Source organism: Pyricularia grisea, chromosome I (genome assembly GCF_004355905.1).
Source record: "Pyricularia grisea strain NI907 chromosome I, whole genome shotgun sequence".
In the NCBI taxonomy this organism is placed as follows: Eukaryota; Fungi; Ascomycota; class Sordariomycetes; order Magnaporthales; family Pyriculariaceae; genus Pyricularia; species Pyricularia grisea.
Window position 1 is genome coordinate 4788063 of NC_044973.1, and position 18841 is coordinate 4806903.

An 18841-nucleotide genomic window follows, 5' to 3' on the forward strand; every position below is an offset into this window, starting at 1 on the left:
AGTCCAACCCAAAGACTGGCATCGTGTTTATGGTGACGAACCCCTTGGTTTCCCGTGTGCACCTTGGCAAGCTCATCGATAGGTTCGACAAAGAGCGTTTCAGCTTGACCAATTTTGGGAGGTTGGTAATTAGATGAACCACGGACGAAGGCATCATCCTTGGATATAAGAGTCTCGCACGCTTCTACTGACTGAGCTAGCCGGGCAGACTCTTGCGCTTGTTGAAAGATCAGAATATTTCACCCTGCATTCGAGACTCATAGCCTCTTCTGGTCGGCAAACTCCCAGGTTCTCCCACGGGTGTGCGTCAGCCCTGGACTGGAAGGGTGGCAGAAACATCCTGTAGCCATGCGAGCTAGGTCCAAGGCGCACAATTGTGCTTCAACATGGGGGCTTGCCGCCTTTGTTCCCACGCAGTAGAGGTAATTTGATACTGCCCACGAGAACCGAATCTATTTCCAAAAACTACTCCGGGCCATCACGTTAGGCCCTGCCGTTGTCAAGAACTTCTAGGCTTTTGCTGCACTTCCCTCCCCTCAAACATTCGCATATGCTGTCAGGGGCTTTTACCGAGTATGTTACCTCGGTGTCCTGAACAGGGGCGCGTCGTCAGGCGAAACCCTCCTAGGTCGTCCACACATCCTTGAAGACGTGCTTCTTTCTTGCCGGCGAGGCCAATCTGATCATTTGGGTACATAGACAGGTGGCTACATGATTGGCGCTCCCCCATCAAGCTTTTAATGTTCTCATTCTGTAGTCTTTTTATATGATCACTACTGATTTGGCCTCGCTCAGTTCGAACAATCCCTCCAAATCCGAACTCCGAACTTCGACCTATCATATCCTGGTAGAAGAGTCTTCCGGATATGATATTCGGATCTCGGGATTGGAGTAACAACCAGGCTGCAGGGAACTTCTCCGTACAATGGTCGCCGAGGCTGCTCACTTTGCGCAGAAATTTGCAATGAGCAGCTTGTCCTGCACATAAGCGGCCATCTTTGTTCGAAATGGGTCGTAGAAGAAGAGGCCTGTCGACAGACGTGGACTAGTATAGGAAGCCGCAAGGTTAAAGTAAGGGATATATCTAAGAGAAAAAAAGTTTTAGTTTTATGCTCAAAGACGGGCGAAGTCTTAGATAAACTGGTTATAGTCTATGCCCTCGCTGTCGCTCGACGGAATTTCATGCAAGGAAATGCGAAGAACAAAACAAGAAGCAGGGTGAGACGAAATACGGCATATTGTAGGCTGTCATCCGCCGTAGTCCCCCATCTCTAGGTACTTTACCTACCTTTTAAGGTGGCCTCCGTTTGATTCGTTGGCTGCCTACCAGAGGAAGCTGCATATGGCCTCTTGGGGAATTTGCAACGGAAATATGATATATATATATATATATATATTTATAATGCGTTTAACCCCACGAAGACTGCTCCGGTCAGCACATCAGTTGCCTTGAATAAAGGTTTACTTACCCAAAACAACATACAGTGATTAAGGGCGAAAACATACATGATGGCGACCAGAGGTCCTTGAAATTTGGGCTCGTTTGCCCATAGTTTACACCATCACCAATTTACCCCTACTGAAATCCTGTACCATCTCTCAGATAAGTTTATGGTCGCCGCTTCGCTGGAAGGCTTCAGAATGGATCCGGTTCAACCGTTTTCAGTGAGCGCCGACCTAGGGTCTGGCGCGCAGAATCTGGCGGCTGGAGGGCGTGGCCCTCAAAAACCCAAGGCTGAGGAGCTTGGGGCTTCCAGCCTCGAAACCATTAATTTGCCACGCAAACGCATGGAAATCGCACTACCAGGGTTCAAGTCTTTGTGTGAAGACTGTCGACAACTGGGTCTTTCGGATTTTGCAACCCGTCAGTACGAAGAAGTATACGTCGGCTACAGGTTCCGATCACCACCCCGTGCTCGATGGTGCCATCTCTGTCAGATGCTTTGGCGCTCATGCCATGCCTTGCGCGCATCCTTACAGAGCTTGCAAGATATCACACCTGACCCTATCAGGATTAGTCTGATCAACTCAAGCAAAACCGACGTCGTCGCTTGCTTCAAAGTACTCTACAGCAACACCATGATTCGTGACCCGGGTTTATTCGAGAAGCAAGTTGACAGAGGAGCGCTATTCCTTGCGGTGCTACCTTCTGACGCATCTTCATTAATAGCCGGGGGAGTGCCGCAACGCCATCACAATAATAACTGATACCAGCGGTATGTAGGCGGCTGGGCTTATGAGGCCATGGTGAAGACTGGCCTTCGGTTCGTCGACATGCTGTGCAGAAGAAACCTACCGTTTATCAAGCAAGACTGATTCCGAGCACTTTCGACCCCATACTCGCATTATCTTGGATCAGATACTGTTCCAACCACCATCGCAAACTGTGTTCTACCACCGAGCACAAAAAAGCCAGGACGTCTGACACTGATTGACTGCAACACGCTTGGGATAATTGATGCGCCACCAGACGCGCAGTATGTAGCATTGAGCTACTTTTGAGGAAACTCAGGACTGCCACACAACCTTGGTAGTGGTCCTCTTAGTCTTGATCCCTGCGGGCTTCCACTAGTTGTAAGAGATGCAATCACGGTAACCAAATCGCTGGGTTATCAGTTCATCTGGATCGACAAGTGCTGCATCGATCAGACCAACATAGAGCGAAAACAGGGCAAAATACGGCACATGGATTCGGTCCACCGCAACGCGGAACTTACCATCGTCGCCGCGGCAGGACTTGACGAGACCTTCGGGCTACCAGGTGTCAGCCTGAGGGGTAGACAGAAGCAACTGATGGCACAGCATCCACATATGTGTGTCATATCAACCATGTCAGACCCCCAGGAAGCCATTAGAGACTCGGTCTGGTTTACTCGCGGGTGGACATTGCAGGAGGGGATCTTGAGTCGTCGCCGACTTGTATTCACCGACAGCAGATGTGCTTTGAGTGCAACTCTATCAACTGCTGAGAGACTCTATCAAGCGATCTGGATCTGGTCCATACCCCGGATAGAGCCAACATGCATCATACAATGCGATAAGGGATATTTGGAAGGGACGGGAAAGACAACTTTGGGAGAATGAACCCGGCCGAGATGACAGTTGCCCAAACCTACCACCAACACAGCGTCACTATCCAGCAATTTACTGGGCGCAAGTTGAAAATGGACTCTGATGCCTTGGATGCCTTCCGAGGGGTGATGAGAAACTACAACACTAGACTTCTTCCAATATACAGCCTTTGGGGAATTCCATGGTGTCTCCACCTCGAAAAGGACTCGAGGCACGACAAATACTTCCTGGATGGCCTTGCTTGGTACCATCAGGAAAGGGCCATGCAGGCCCCTGGTCTTCCCAGAAGGAGAATCGAGTTTCCATCCTGGTCGTGGGCCGGATGGGAGGGAATAGTGTTCTACGAGAAACGAACATCGCTTTATTATGACAGAAATGGGCCTTTTGATGCCAGTGCCCGGCTGGTAGAGCCTGACCTGGACACTCTGAAGTCATGGCAGGCCTCACTGCTGTCAAAAAGCACGGCCGACTTTGACAGCGACGAGACAAAGAGTATAGTACTGAATGCGGCCGTCATTCCAGCAGACAGGATTTCCAGGTCGACTGATAAACCTGGCGGCTGGGACCTCAAGACCAAAAAGCCTATCAAGGACATGCGGCTTCATCTCTCATGTCACATGAGCGAGGAAGAGCTACATGACCGTCTACTTGGCCAGGATACGGTCGTGTGTATCGAAATAGGTCGTATCTTTGCTCATCATTTTTTCATGGTTCTAGAAAAGAGAGGCCCAGATGATAATATGGGGTACTCCAGAATAGGGCTATTTGTAGCCGTTCTTGGATCTATGGAGTTTGGTAATATTAGGAGTTATCATGATGGGGGTCGCAGGGACTGGGTGATCTATTAGATTTTCTCTCAAATACACATAGTGAGACCAGAGGCTATATGGAATTTCAGACTAGAACGAGCAAGATATCATTGGCCAGACGCGAGTATCAGCGAATGTCGTGAAGGTCATCTTCTACCGCTAAGGAGCCGCTTGCTAGCCGGACCTTGGTAGTCGACGATATCACTGCCCAGGCGGACAGAATCCCATGTGAATAGGGAAGTAGAAGTGGAAGATGACCAGCCCTGACTTTTGTTCTTTATTCGGGATGCAAAATTTAGCCGGCGGCCAGATAGTGGTGCCTTAACACAAAAACGATCTTATATGCTGGCTTGAGCAGGTGGCCTGGCAAGACATCCGGGCTTGCCGTTCTCCGTCCCTGACGGAGCGCCCTAGTTTCTCTGCAGGCAGTCGGCCCCATTTTTTTCCGGCTGAGAAAATGGCCTGACAACTGAATTAAGCTTGATCCACCACCCCGAATGGCATCCGACTCTTAGTTGCGCGACTGATGTACCAAACTTAAGACCACCCGTCAAGCTAGATCTCTAAAAAAAATCACAACATGAAAGTCTCACTCACCTCACCCGCAACATTTCATCCACCGCTCCCCCCAACGACCTCCCCTCCGCAACAAACCCCCACGTCCTCCGACAGTTGAACTCGACCATCAACCTCGCAAAGTCCGGACTGCTAGTGCCCACGCAGTCTTTAAGCAGCACCGCGTCGAACCCGGCATTGCACGCGTCCTGCAGCGAGCCCAGCACGCACTGGTCCGTGTTGACCCCGGCGAACAGCAGCGTCGTGATCCCCGCCTCCTTCAGGAAGTCATAGACCGGCGGCGCTGCAGCCCCGTACGGCCCGCACTGGAACCCCGAGATGCGGTTCTTGTGGAACAGCCTGTCCGGCAGCGGCCCGGCCTGCGACTCGTCGTACGACGCCCGCAGCGGAGGGTGCAGCGCCGTGTTCCACTGCCCCCGCATCAGCTTCCGACCCGCGGGTACGCTGCTGCTGCTGCTACCGTCCTTGGGAAGGAGGGTTACGTCCCCCATGTCGTCGCCCAGACCAGGCGGGGAAAGGACCTCGCCGCCGCCGCTGCTGCCGTCGCCGTCGTCGACCCGTCGCGTACCAAAGGCGCGGAAGAGCACCGGAGGCAGCGCGGCTAGGTCGGTGTCGGTCAGGCCCCAGTTCAGATAGAGGATCTGGATGCCGGCGCGGCGGGCGGCGGGGATGGCGTGGTCGAGTAGGTTGCGCGCCGCGAGGTTGCCCGGGCTGTCTGAGGCGGCGGGGCGACCGAGCGCCGGGGAGAGGAAGTAGTTTTGCATGTCGACGATGACGAGCGCCGTCTTGGATGGGGAGATGAGGATCGGGGCTGTTGCTGTCGGGAGGAGGATGGAGGGTGAGGGGGATGGGGTTGTGGGGGAGTCTGGGTGGGTGAGGTCGTAGGTGGTTCCGTCAAAGAGCCAGAAGGTGGAGGAGGGGTTGCCGATGATGGTTTTTCCCTCCATGATTTGTTGTTTGGTTGAAAATGAGTGAGGTGACAGGAGGCAGGTTGCTTATCGGGTTTGAGGGGATATGCTTGCAAGTAGGGTGATATGAGCCGTTGAAGAGTGAGAATGTAACGCTGGTAAAGTGACATTAACCATCCGAACCCCACTCACATCGGCGATATGGAGATCCCATCTGATCCGGGCATGGTTAAAAGACCTCAGAAACATTTACACATGTGCTGTCCCTGTTTCAGATTTTGGTTTCTTCAGGGTCCTTTTCATTCGAAAGCAGGGACAAGGCCAAAAAATCAAGTCCTCCACACGAAATATGTGCCAGTCTGGAGAACAAATTGTTAGCTTGAATCTAGATTCGATTAATATGTACCTATGCAAATGGCATACGAGAGTGCTAATGCCAAGAACCAAACGCCTCATAGCGGTCAAAACCAGCCTTTCGACTTTTCCCACAGCTGAACAAACGCAGCTTTGTCCTGCACCGTCAACCCGACCCTCTTGTTCCGACCCAGCCGCGCCAAGGCCTCGGCGACCTTGTCGAGCGTCTGATGCTCTTCGGGCGTGAGGTCGTTCGGGCCGGCATCTGCAGACCCGTCGTTTGAAGACGATCCATTCGTCACCGCGGCGGCTCCATTGTGCTGCACCTCTGCGATGCGAACGCGGATGCAGTGCCTGGGGCGGCTGAGAAGCTTCCATAGGAACGAGCCCCAGAGCCCCGGAACGGGAGTGGTGATGTCGGGCGCGGTATACCGGATGCTGACGGGGTAGATCCCCGTGTCCGCGGGAACGGAGGCCAGGCTCGGGGCGAGAGGCAGAATACCCCTGCCATTGGTGGTGCCGCACTCGGGGAAGACGACGACGATGCGACCGGGGTACTTTCGCAAGAGCTCGGCGACGTCGGTCAGGGATCGCGGATCGGGATTCTGCGTCAACTGGCTGCGGCCTAGGGCATGCAGGAACATGCGCGGTAGGCCGACATGGCGGACCTTGCGGGAGCTCGGGTACGAGATGGTGAAAACGGGGTTGAAGACGGCGGCGAGGTAGAGGGCGTCGATCGGGGAGGTAAAGTTGGCCGCGATGACGCAGGGAGCCTTTGGGAGCTTGTCGCTCTGCTGAGAAACCTTGCCGCGCTTGACGCCGTCGAGTTGTAGGTCCACCCACCATATCCCCGGTATTCCCATAGTAATCCATAACAGGATCTTGCGGATGCCGGACGGGAAGGGGAGATAGTGCAGGATGGTAAAGTACACTACCATGTAGGCAATGAACAAAGGCAAGCGAACAAGGAAGATGCCGGTATGGGCAAGCACCCAAAGAAAGCTGCCCGATGGTGTTGATATGGGCATGAAGGGAGAGATGCCGGAACCTTTGGAAGGACACTGTGTTAGCTCCTCTGATGCTGTATGCAATATAGATAGGCGTTCTCGGGGAAGAGTCCAAAGAACGGATAATTATTTAAAGAACATTTACCTCTGTCCCGAAATTGAGAAAACTTCTCCATTTTTGGTTGGTGCGGAATGAAGCCGGCGTGGTAATTGCTTGTCTGGTGGTTTGGGCGATTAAAGAAGAGACCGAGGCGATGCTAATCGTGGGGTTCTCGTTAGGCTAGAGCTGCGACTGATGTACTGTACTGTGTGCGCGTTTGCCTGTGCACCAAATCTAAATTATTCTTATCTTGCGATCGATCTTTTGCTAAAGTGGTGACCTGCACCTTCAGAGATCAGGTAGCATCGCGCCGATAAAATGTCTATCTTGCGGGTTAAAAGGTTGCTGCTAGTGATCGTTGCCTGCAGTAGTAAGTCGCATTGTTGTTCTTTAATTTTTTTTTCTTTTCTTTTGTGAGATTGGCCAACACCCCTCAAATAGCATGTGAAAATATGACGATGCATTGGAGCGGGTTCATGCTTTCCAGCTAGTTAAAGGTAGTGTTTGCTTACGTGATACAGGCCTGACGGTACATTACACTTGTACTCTCTCCTTCCATGATTGACTGTCAAGACTTCCATGGTCTGTGCATCGATGATTTAATATTTCGCGTGGTTCGAGCCCCACTATTTATCGCCTTGCAGCTGAAATCCACACCAGCTTTTCTGATTGGAAGTATCGTCCGAGTTGCTGGCGCAACCAACAAATAAACATCAATCCACCGCAAATCGAATTGGGCGTGGGTTGCACCTTACAGCCTACCTAGGCACGCTACGGAGTAAATCTTGGTGAAGAAGCACCATAGAAATCCATTCTGATCCAATCCCGCATCCACACCCGCTCAACTCACCCCCATGAAATCCTCCCGCACCGGGGGTTCAGAGACACGGCGCTGCAGCAACGAGGCCGAATCTACTACTTCTTTTCCTTATACACGCCTCTTCCCTCACCTCCACCAACCTTCGGCCTTCAACGCGCTCAATCACGTATCGTCCCTCACAACGACTTCTTCACCCATCGCCTCGGGAGCACTGCTCCTAGCCTCGAACTTTTTGCTGCAACGTGATCTCATCCCCCGCTTCCGATTGCTCAGTATGGATGGCAGTGTCGAGAATGCGGTACGTCAAGCCATCGCGTCACTCACATCAAGCTCTCTTTCTCTATGCCTTGGTCTGGTCCTCAACCCCAAACAAGCAAACTGACGCTCTGAAATTTTCAGGCCCAGCGACCCTCTGGTCTGCGCCCTCCGACTAGAATCGGCGCATTGAACGACATATCCGAATCGCAAAACAACGCACGCGCCGCTAAGAACACCATGTTGCCGTTGGCAGGACACTCCAACCTCAAGCGACAAACAAGAGATGATTATCGTGAGCGCGCCATAATCAGCATCTGATATTGCGACTTTGCGCCAGCAGGAAGCCAGTACTGACTTGATACTATCTCGTCGTCAAATAGTTCCCCAACAACCAGAATCAAAACAACGAAAGACTTTGGCTGAGCGGGCCGCCGAATGCTATGGCGCCAAGTCAAATGTCGCGGCTACCCCAGCCCCTCGACACGTCAAAGCCTCGTCGATTGCTAGCCTAGCTGCAGTATGTGCTTATTTGCTATGCGCACTACCTTAATGCCGTCTCCACGCAGGTAGACTCCAGTCTTCTTACATTACTGACCGAACTTGCCCATTCCAGAACCGCCTACCTTCAGCCACCCCCGCTGTTAACAGGCAACCTACCAGAACCAACTTTGGAACCAGTCTCGGGCCAGGTGCTCGGCCACCATCGGCTGCCGGCAGGTCACAGACCTTCGCCAGGTCAGTCAATGGAGGCCCACGAGGAACTGTCCGCCCGCGCCCAGCAACAGCATTTGGTAGTTATGCCACCGTCGACGAGGACGATCCTCCCAAGCAAAATGGTACGAAGCACTGTGCCCTGAACTCAACGAAACCCTCCAGCACAGCAACCCCCAGGCGGAAAAGGCTGCGTGGTGCCCAGTCTTTGCAGTCACTGGCTGGAAGCCATGTCCCCAAGAGGATGAGGGAAAGCTCTCTCACCTGCCTCGCCAAGGGAATTCAAAATTTGAGCCTCCGCGATGTGGAAGACTCTCTACTATCAACCAAGACAAAATCAACCGATGGCAAGGTGGACCAAGCGGTCTCCAACTTGCAGGGTAGTGATCCGGCGCGGCTAGAGCCGTTGAACGAAGCCCTCCCTGAGAGTGTCACACTCCGACCTAGAAACAACAACCGTGGCGCCGTTGGCGAACCCCGCTCGCCAGCAGTTCCAGGACCCCAGAAAGATGCGGCAGAGTCAAGTGCCATGCCGCCACCGCCTCCCATGACACCGAGGTCCACTGGCACAACGGAGCTCGAGGTCATGTCGGCCAGATTCAGTCGATCTATAAGCAAACTGAAAGAAGACTGCATTCTGATCAGCTCTCCTTCCAAATCCCGGGCCCCTTTTTTGACTAAGAATTCTAACATTCGAGCCTATACAGGATGGGATGTGGACGAGAGGTTACAAAAAGTCGAATCACAATGGCAGGAAATGCAGAGTGTGATGAAGGAAACCGTGTCAGAGAAGAAGGTTATGGAGCACGAAATCGAGTCTGCCACCAAACGAGGTAGGTTAAAACCACGGGCATCGCGCTGGAATTCGTCCAAGGGCTGCCCATCCCTCAGACGGAACCCTTGATGGTGTCTCACCTGACACTTACCATTCCACCTTACTGACAAACTGTGATCAGCTACTGCTCTGGAGAACGAGCTTCTCGGCCTGCGCCAGCAGGTCCAAACACTGACTTTAGATCTCGAGTCTGAACGGAGGACACACAAGTTCGATCTAGAGGACAAGATTAGGGAGCACCGAAACGAACTGGACAATCTCCGACGACAACTACGTGACGAAGTCGAACGGGCCGAGCGTGGTGAACGAGAGGCTCGTGAGGCTGCCGAAAGGCAGAAGGAACAGTTCGCCATGGAACAAGCCCGAATGGCTGAAGATCGTGAACAGATGCGCGTCATGGGTCGGGCTTTACAAGAAAAGGACACCGAAATCGACAGCTTGCGATCCGCGTTTGAGAGGTTACGAATCGATCTGGACAGGGAGAGGGAGGACATGCGCGCACAGCTTGGTTCGAAAGAGCAAGAAGCTGGCCGGCTGCTACGTGACAAGGAGCGAGAAAATGATGACATGCGATCCCAGATCGAGCGACTAAAGGGTGACCTTGATCGCGAGATGACTCTCAAGGAAGGCGTGCAAAGGGCGGCTGTTGAGATGCAGACGGCCAACTTGGGTCTTGAGGCTCAGATTCAGCAATTACAAGGGAAAATCCGTTTCTTAGAGTCCAGCAACCAGCAACAGGCAGACTCGTACACTGAAATGGAATCCAGGCTACAGGATGCTCTTCAGGCGGCAGACGAGGCCAAGCAGAAGTTGATCAAGGAAGAAACGGAGAGGAGAGTTCTGTTTAACAAGTATCAAGAGCTCAAGGGCAACATCCGCGTCATGTGTCGCGTGAGGCCGGTACTGGATAGCTCAGAAGGCGAAGAGGCTGGCTTAGCCTTCCCTGACTCCAAGACATCTGCGCAGATTGACGTTCAGACCGAGGAGCGGAGCGCGACAGGCACAGTAACCCGACGCGTCATGCCATTTGAATTCGACAGGGTCTTTGCGCCCAACGTGCAAAACGAGGAGATTTTTGGTGAAATATCACAACTCGTGCAGAGCGCGCTGGACGGTTTCAACGTGTGCATCTTTTGCTATGGCCAGACCGGGTCGGGTAAGACGTACACAATGTCTAGCCCTGACGGCATGATCCCTCGGGCGACAAACATGATTTACGATACAATCGAGCAGCTCAAGCAAAAGTCATGGACTTACACAATGGAGGGTAGCTTCGTTGAGGTGTACAACGAGGAGCTTCATGACTTGCTGGCATCAGAGCGCGAGAGAAGGAAGTTGACGATCCAACACGACGAGGTCCGGAAACAGACGACGGTTGTTAACTGCAAAACCGTTCACCTCGACCGGCCGGAGAAGGTTGAGACGATGCTTCGCGAGGCACAGGGCAACCGGTCAGTGGCAGCCACCAAGGCCAACGAGCGCTCGTCGCGATCTCACTCGGTGTTTATGCTCAAGCTGGTCGGCACCAACTCGGCGACAGGCGAGCGGTGCGAGGGTACATTGAATTTGGTCGATTTGGCCGGTTCGGAGCGACTCAAGCACTCGCAGGCCGAGGGTGACCGGATGCGAGAGACACAAAGTATCAACAAGTCGCTTTCTTGCCTAGGAGATGTCATCGAGGCGCTTGGCCGCAAGGGCGGTACCTCACCAGGGGCTCACGTACCTTACCGCAACTCGAAGCTGACGCATCTATTGCAGTACTCGCTCGGCGGGAACAGCAAGACGTTGATGTTTGTAATGGTGAGCCCGCTTGAGGCACACTTGAAGGAGACGGTTACGAGTTTGAGGTTTGCGACCAAGGTAAGCCTGACTCTTTCTTCTATGCACTTACTTCCGCCTAGATATGATTTTGCTAATGCTTATCCATTCAGGTGCACAACACGCATATCGGCACAGCCAAGTCGACCAAGAAACTCACACAGTAAGGGGCTCGTCAAATTGACTTTGCAATTTCCACGTGCTGGGGTGAACCTTGGTGTCGGGATCGCATCCAACGTTTGACAAGCCCACAATTGGTTTCTTGATGCGCACTGGATCATTCCGATCCGTCTGAACCGCTTGCAAATCGGCCAGGTCTCCCCCTTTCGAATCCCACCTATGACCCTGTTTAGGGAACTTTAGTTGGGGTACTTTTTGTGTCATCTTTTACTCTGGTTGGAACAACCACCAACAGACAGCCGGAAAAATGATGACCTATCTTCTGAGATTTTTTTGTTACGGATTAGCATGCGTGTTGCTTCTTTACTGGGAGGAGTTTTTCAACCTTGTCAACTTTTCGATTCAGTGTCTTTTTTTTATGATGGTGGTCCCTCTAAGACCCTTGGAACTGCTCGATTTGTACATTTCGCGGGGGTTTTGAAGGAAGCGGCAGAAACGAGCATTCATGATAATGTATATGTGCAAGGCGGTAAAAAGTTGTGTATTAATTTCAACGGGGTCAATCCCAACTTGACTCTTTGAAAAGATTGAGCATCGAGTTTCGTGTGTACCATGTTCTTGGGTCTATTAGTTCTAGATCTCGAGGTCTAGAATTAGATATCTCTAGGTCTAGAACTATAGCTAGACCTAACACGATTCAAAAGAATAGCAGTCAATGCGTCGCATTTCCGGGGCTTTGGTAGTTTTCTACATTCATACAAATTTAAGGCTACGGGTGGTTGGCCGATCACATAGACGTCGTGCCAACGGGGGGAAACCCCAAGGAGCCGAGACTTTTAAGCTTTTGTTGGTTTTATACATTTGCTTGATCATTTTTCCACCCCCATTGCCCGCCCACACTAACTTTACATGGAGGTCATACCCCAATGACTCTCCTTTGGTTACAAGCCAGGAGGGAAGGGGGAAGGGAAGGACAAGCGGGTTTTACTATGGTGGTATTTTGTTCAGTACGACTCACGCGCGGGGCGGCACTTGTTACCAAGGGGCGACCAGGAAGTTCTGGGTAAAAACGATTACTCAAGGTTCTCAGTCTGTCGTCTCTTGTTTCCAACAGCCTGCGCCTCCTTACGTGTTCGGATGACATTTTTTTTTTCGACGTTTCTTTGTATCAGATATATTGAAGAGGTGGGGGAGAGAAGACCTCAAAACAAAGAAAAACAGGCTTGGACGTTTTTTGTTGACTGTCTCTCTACCCTCTCTCTCTTTTGAAAGCTAAACGACTTGTCAGTGACCTGTTTTGAAGGCCGCAAGGCAAGAAACCGGAACTCCGGCGAATTTGAATTGATGCAACCGTTAGTTAGTCAGTGGGTTGCAAATGGTTGACTCGCGATTTTTTTTTTTTTTTTTTTTTTTTTTTTTTTTTTTTTTTTTTTTTTTTTTTTTTCGCGAGAGGGTTAGGCGGCCTCAAGTTCTATTGCGCTTTTGCTTTATTTTCTTACTGGTATTTTTTATTTTTTATTTTTTATTTTCACCAAATGCGATTACGACGACGTTGAACTAGTCTGCAGTTACCAGCGTGTATCCTGAAGCCGCTCAGGGGTATTGATGACGACTTTGGTCTACCACAATAAGGAGGCGTAAGAAAAGTGACACAAGAGCAGGTTTTTTACGGAGGCAGGTTTTGGAACGAGGTCCAGAATGTAAAAGGATGCCGGACTGACCGAGGAGAAAGATAAGAAAGGTAGGGCAAAGAAGGCAAAGCACGAATACCCCAGGAACGAGTTACTTATCCTGAATAAAGTTCACTACAAGTCCGGTCTGGGGTTATTCCTGGAGTAGGCTGATACGAAAGAGAGAAAGACACAGCGTAGTATTTTCTTTTCGGATGTAGCACGAGTAGTCAAATATGCTCGAACAGACTTGATCCTGTTCGTCTCCATATAAACTTATATGGATGATTCCTGCTTTTTGTTCGTCACAGGGTCCCTACAATTAATGCACGTCAAAAATTATACCATGGGATTAACAAGCCCATCCTTCGTTTTGATGCTGTCATCCCAGCTTCGTTCAATAGGTTATTGAGGCGACATCTTTTGCGATCCAACTAACCAACCCCCATGTACCCTTCCGCCAGATAGATAATTTAAGGGTTAGTGTCTGGAGCAGGGCACCAATAACGTGGTACGTTGGACTAGAAAAATGAAACAGTGGACAATGCGCACACCCCTTGTCAGAGTGATATGAAGAGTCAGCGGAAACTCTGACGGTAACGTCGGCCCTCTCTTCGTATGTCTCTGGGCGAGAGTGAAGTTCGACTAGGGAAGGTAGGTAGGTATCCAATTTCCTGTCAACCCCCAAAGGCTGACTCGTCGGACAGGGGTAGAGGTGCGGATCTCTATCATAATAAGGAAAATCTATATAATAAGGGCGTGGTCCCTCCCGGCTTGGCAGAAGCTTGGCAATCCAGCTTTCATATACTATATTCACCTGAGGTGTAACAACTTTCTTTCATTCTTCTATACTTCTAAACTTTAAGGATCTGGGATCCTTTCTTTGACTAATCTCAAACATAGTTGCTTTGAAAGCCATCTAACCTCTTGTCACTCCTTGTTAACTTTATACCGAATTTCATATAATCACCAGTTTCTTTCTTTTTTTTTACATCCATCAAGAAAAAATGCAGTTCAAAGCCATCATCGTAGCCCTCGTCGCTGCCTCGAACGCCGTCAATGCCGTGAGCATCCCCAACGGCGTCCTCGTGCAAGCCAGAGCCGTCGGCGACGCCTGGCTCTCTGCTCGGGCGACCGCTGCCAAGCCTCAGAACAACAACACCAAGGCCGACTGCGACGCGGCCAAGAGGCTGCAGGAGGGCATCGAAAAGAACATCCAGGATCAGGACGGCGAGCTCTCGTCGGCCAAAACCCTTTTGCAGATCTTGGCCAAGACACCGGTCGACCAGGCCCAGTTCAAAAAGGAAAAGAGTGTGCTCCTGGGCCACGTCTACGACGGCATCACCCAGCGCGAGGCGAACCAAAAGATTGCTCCCAAGGGTAACGCTGCTATTGCTGGGCTTGCAAAGGTAATTAAAAAAAAGGTTTTTGGGTTAAATGGTAATATGAAGAAAAGAAATCAGTGGCTGACGAGTATATTTTTTAAAACCCTCCTCACACAACAGGTCGCCGATGCGCAAAAGACGGAGCTTTCGCAGGCTCTAACCCTCTGCGGCAACGCGACGGATACCGCGACGCTGAACACGATGGTTACGGAGTTTCAGAATGGAATCAAGCAGAATCAACAAAACGCGAAAGACGTGAGTATTCTTGTTGCACTGGGTTCTTTTTTTCTTCTTTTTCTTTTCTCCCCTGGCCTTGCCGAATTGTTATTTTGTGGGATGCATGTGAGACTAATAAAAAAAAACACTACAGGCTGTCGCGGGATGCTAAAGAAGCTTTTGGTGTAATATATATTTGGGTACACAGTGGCGTTTATGGGATGGGGACATGATGAAACTTTTGCTGGAAAGATTTGTTTGGTATACATATTCTGGGTCGATTCCCGTGTATTAGGTATTCCCCAGTATACTTGTCTTATTTACGCTATGAATATGACTGTATCATTATACATCACTCACGTGTAATAATTTACAATCACGTTCAACTAGTGGAATATTTCATCTGTACTTTTTATTGTCCCTTGATCGTGACCTTCGTGGAGGAAGGAATGGATAATATCCAACCTGATTAAATCCAACTGAGCCCAGTCTAAATTAACAAAGGTCTACACTTTACCGTCTATAAGCCAAGCATCCACCAAAACCACCCTTTCTTTATCCATTTTGTTTACTTCCCATACCCTCCATTCACCCACAAAACAGGACCTCAACCAACTTTTTAACTTCATTTTCTTTTTTTACTTAGCTGCAATTGCTAGGCTTGACATACGCCAACGATCCAGAAGCGCTAGAGACCGTGCTCCTGCCCTTGTACGAGCCGAGCAGCTGGCAGGAGGGCGTGGGGCCTGTCGTGGACAAGCTTGCGGCGACGCACTTGTCGTTCTTGGAGCACGCGATGATGCAGCCGTCGAGGGTCGTGGCCTTGTCGGAGCCGATGACGTCGCCCGTCGCCGGCTTGCCCGTGCAGTCGATGAAGAACTTCTTGTTGTTCTGCACGTAGCACTTGTTGTTGTCGGCGACGCAGGTCGCCGACCTGGTGACGGTGCCGCTGCATGCGGGTCCCGGGCAGGTGGTGCATGTGCCGAACCCGGTCTGGCATCCAAAGCTGCAGAAGGAGTCGCTCGTGCCGCAGGAGCCGTTCTGGGAGCTGTGAGGGGTTGAGGAGAGGGTGTTAGTGGTTTGATAGAGTTAGTTATGGGAAGGATCACAAAAAGGGGGGGAATCATACCAGCACTGGGTTCCAGGGCAGGTGAATCCATTGGTGCTGCCACAGGTGTTGTCGGTGCTGATCTTGACGGTCGATGAAGGAGCTGCCGAGGAGGTGGTCGAAGTCGTCTTGGTAGTGCTCGTGGTCTTGGAGGTAGAAGTGGACGAAGTAGAAGTCTTGGACGTGCTAGTAGCCGAGGTGGACGTGGAAGTCCTGGAAGTAGAGCTGCTGGTGCTGGTGCTGCTTCTGGTGCTTGAGCTGGAAGAAGTGCTGGTGCTTGAGCTGCTGCTGGAGGAGCTGGTAGGGGTGATGGTGCTGGTGCTCAATGTAGTTTGTTGCGCCACTACGGTGGAAACGGACGACGAGCTTGAAGAAGACGATGAGGTCGACGAAGAAGACGAGGTCAAAGAAGAAGACGTCGATGAAGATGAAGACGAAGTAGAAGAGGTAGCCGAATCAGACGTCAAAGTCGAGCTTACAACCGTGGTGGAATCAACAGTCGAGCTCAAAGCCGTGGTGGGATCGGCAGTCGAGCTCATAACTGTGGTGGAATCAGCAGTGGAGCTCACAACCGTGGTAGCATCAGAAGTCGACACAGCAGTGGAGCTCACAACCGTGGTAGCATCAGAAGTCGACACAGCAGTCGAGCTCACAGCCGTGGTAGCATCAACCGAGGCAGAACCCGAAGTCGCCTGAACAGAAGCGGAAGCCGAAGTAGACGACGACGACTGAGTCGACGACTGCACAGATGAAACAGACGAAGCAGAAGCAGCACCAGTGCAAGCACCAAAAGCAGCATCACAGCCCTCGCCACAGTAGTCCGCACCAGTTCCACAGTAGCCATAAGCACTGCAGCAGGTACCAAACACACTTCCCGCGCAGGTCTGGCCGCCGTGGTCCTTGCCACAGCTACCATCCTGGGAGACGTTGGTGGTGGTGGCGGACGGGGCGGTGCAGGAGCCAAAGATGTCCTGGCAGCCGGCGCCGCAAAAGGCATCGGTGCTGCCGCACCAGCCGTGGGCGGAGCAGCAGTTTCCAAAAGCGCTGCCCTGACACGTCTTGCCGCCGGCGTTGCCGCAGCTGCCGTCGGTGCTGACGTTGCTGGTGGAGGCGGACGGGGCGTTGCAGGTGCCAAACGTGTCCTGGCAGCCGGCGCCGCAGAACACGTCCGTGCTGCCGCACCAGCCGTAGGCCGAGCAGCAGTTGCCAAAGGTGCTGCCCTGGCACGTGTTGCCGACGGTGCCGCCGCAGCTGCCGTCGACGGAGATGGCGGCGGCGGCGAGGCTGGCCATGAAGAGGGCCGAGGGGAGGATTATGCGAACCATTTTTTTTGTATGTTTCTGTCTATTCTTGTCTTGTAAAGAAATGTGCCTTTGGGGTTTATGTTGATAGTATCAAGGGAGTGTTGCAGGCACAGTTGGCCAAGTCAAGCGATTGGGTATATGTTCTTTTTGTGTTAGAACTAAGGATTGTAATGGAAGGAAGACCTTGCCGTGATGATGATTATTCTCTTCAACGATTGACAACCAAAGTGGCGCATTCAGAGATATATATACATATTTTCCTCACCATGCCTTCCTTCCAGAAAAGAGCTAAAGATTTCCGGAATATGCCAAGACGTGTAAGTCGGTTTCGGCCGACGACGGCAAGCTCGAAAATCATAGATCCAGGATCACAGCCACGAAGGCGGACAACCAGAATACGATGGCGCCAGTCATTGCGTAGAAACGGTGTTTTCGCTTTTTCTTTTTTTTTTTCTCTCTTTTTTTTGTTACTCCAACATCAGAGAATCCAGGGGACGGCCTTCTGGTTGGGGGCCTCACAAGACACAGAAAATGGAAAGAATCCCACTAGGCATTCGGGGTGGCATTTTAGACTGGTGCCAACGACCGCTGTCAGGCCCTGCGCCCTCCAGCCATGTTAGCGTCATGGGCTGAACTGAAATCGAATCTCATGTTAGGGCTTGGCGGAGTTGTGGCCTATTAGGCTTGGATTTAGTTCAAAGGGTACAAGCGATGGATTCTGGCACTTTTCCTTTTCTTTTTCAGCTGGTCATTTGATTCTGTTTTCCAGATTTGAACTGTTTACGATTATTTATCTCCCACTTCACCGTGGTTTTGCCGCGTTGGATGGAGGGAACTTGTGCGCGGATTGCGGGGGGGCTGTGAAAATGACACTATCAGAAAAGGACGCCTAAGCGTAACCCGAGAGCCAAGTTTTTTTTTTTTTTTTGTTAACAGGTGACGCCAACGGCGCTTGGAATTCTCTTTAGGAAAGAAGCTAGGTCGTTCGGTTCGGCTGAACATTATGTTTCCATATTCCAAATCCCGTAGGACAAACCGCCAGAGACGTGATACTTTCTTTCTTGGCTGTCCATCCGATGATGGCGTAAACCTGAGACCAGAAGTGTTAGTGAAAGCACCCTGGGAGTTTGCCATCAGGTTGTAAGCCTAGACGCGTACCTGAGACTAGTTCGGAGGATTCTTTCCTAGCTATTCAGCTCAAGAGGCTAACAGACCATGCCTTGATCCCTTCGTGGCATTGCACCAGTCGAGAGGATTGATAGCCAAATGGAAAGCTTGATTGCATATAACTTGATACGAAGCTTTGTGGTCGACCTTGACGAGATTAACTTGTTTCATTTGATCAAGACTGGTTTCTCGAATTTATTCATTCTAGGGGGCTGACTTTACCGGGAGTAGTAAGTATTATGTACCTACCTTAGGTATGTATCACAGACCTCTGATCAGTATTATATGTCACATGTATCAAATCGCCAGCTGTCAATCAATGCAACGCACAGCAGTCGAGGCAGCAATATATACTTAATACATCGAATCTTTTTTTCTTCCTTAGAGTAGCTCTTGCATGTACTAGAGTCCTCTGGTGTATTTCTACGTATCCTAAATCATTTCCGCGATAATTCGAGCTAAAGTCCACGCAAATCAATCGTATTTTTTCCCCGGTTTGTTTGAATGCCTTCTCCGAGCATTCGTGTATTATACTCGGTTCTGGTTCAATTATCGTCTCTATGACACCTTGCCCCTTTCAGCATTGAAGGGTTGTTGCGGTTT

At 51.1% G+C, this 18841-nt stretch overlaps 6 protein-coding genes across 6 annotated transcripts; 4 read left to right on the forward strand and 2 right to left on the reverse strand.

Moving 5' to 3' along the window:
* Nucleotides 1–3095: 3095 nt before the first annotated feature.
* Nucleotides 3096–3920, forward strand: PgNI_06479 (uncharacterized protein; the record flags this gene model as incomplete). Its single annotated transcript, XM_031126503.1, has 2 exons — nt 3096–3476; nt 3513–3920. 2 exons carry the CDS (start codon nt 3096–3098, stop codon nt 3918–3920), a joined length of 789 nt encoding a protein of 262 aa, XP_030982525.1.
* A 39-nt stretch (nt 3921–3959) lies between these two features.
* Nucleotides 3960–7250, reverse strand: PgNI_06480 (uncharacterized protein). The gene is made up of 2 exons (XM_031126504.1): nt 6872–7250; nt 3960–6767 (listed from the first exon to the last, which is right to left on the reverse strand). Exons 1-2 carry the CDS (start codon nt 6900–6902, stop codon nt 5827–5829), a joined length of 972 nt encoding a protein of 323 aa, XP_030983195.1. The 5' UTR covers nt 6903–7250; the 3' UTR covers nt 3960–5826.
* Nucleotides 7251–7680: 430 nt separating this feature from the next.
* Nucleotides 7681–11502, forward strand: PgNI_06481 (uncharacterized protein; the record flags this gene model as incomplete). Its single annotated transcript, XM_031126505.1, has 6 exons — nt 7681–7944; nt 8046–8196; nt 8285–8421; nt 8518–9448; nt 9572–11310; nt 11382–11502. 6 exons carry the CDS (start codon nt 7681–7683, stop codon nt 11433–11435), a joined length of 3276 nt encoding a protein of 1091 aa, XP_030983194.1. The 3' UTR covers nt 11436–11502.
* Nucleotides 11503–14065: 2563 nt separating this feature from the next.
* Nucleotides 14066–16463, forward strand: PgNI_06482 (uncharacterized protein; the record flags this gene model as incomplete). Its single annotated transcript, XM_031126506.1, has 4 exons — nt 14066–14467; nt 14564–14698; nt 15263–15709; nt 15834–16463. 4 exons carry the CDS (start codon nt 14066–14068, stop codon nt 16461–16463), a joined length of 1614 nt encoding a protein of 537 aa, XP_030983197.1.
* On the reverse strand, nt 15165–17092 carry PgNI_06483 (uncharacterized protein; the record flags this gene model as incomplete). The annotated part of the gene is made up of 2 exons (XM_031126507.1): nt 15165–15707; nt 15789–17092. 2 exons carry the CDS (start codon nt 17090–17092, stop codon nt 15302–15304), a joined length of 1710 nt encoding a protein of 569 aa, XP_030983196.1. The 3' UTR covers nt 15165–15301.
* A 284-nt stretch (nt 17093–17376) lies between these two features.
* On the forward strand, nt 17377–17691 carry PgNI_06484 (uncharacterized protein; the record flags this gene model as incomplete). The annotated part of the gene is made up of 1 exon (XM_031126508.1): nt 17377–17691. One exon carries the CDS (start codon nt 17377–17379, stop codon nt 17689–17691), a length of 315 nt encoding a protein of 104 aa, XP_030983191.1.
* Nucleotides 17692–18841: the final 1150 nt, after the last annotated feature.

Bases quoted from the DNA above. Each gene is read 5' to 3' on its own strand.
- PgNI_06480 (XM_031126504.1), bottom strand. From the start codon at position 6,902: ATGGAGAAGTTTTCTCAATTTCGGGACAGAG. The intron at 6,768-6,871 runs GTAAATGTTCTT...GTCCTTCCAAAG, and splicing joins TTCTCAATTTCGGGACAGAG to GTTCCGGCATCTCTCCCTTC.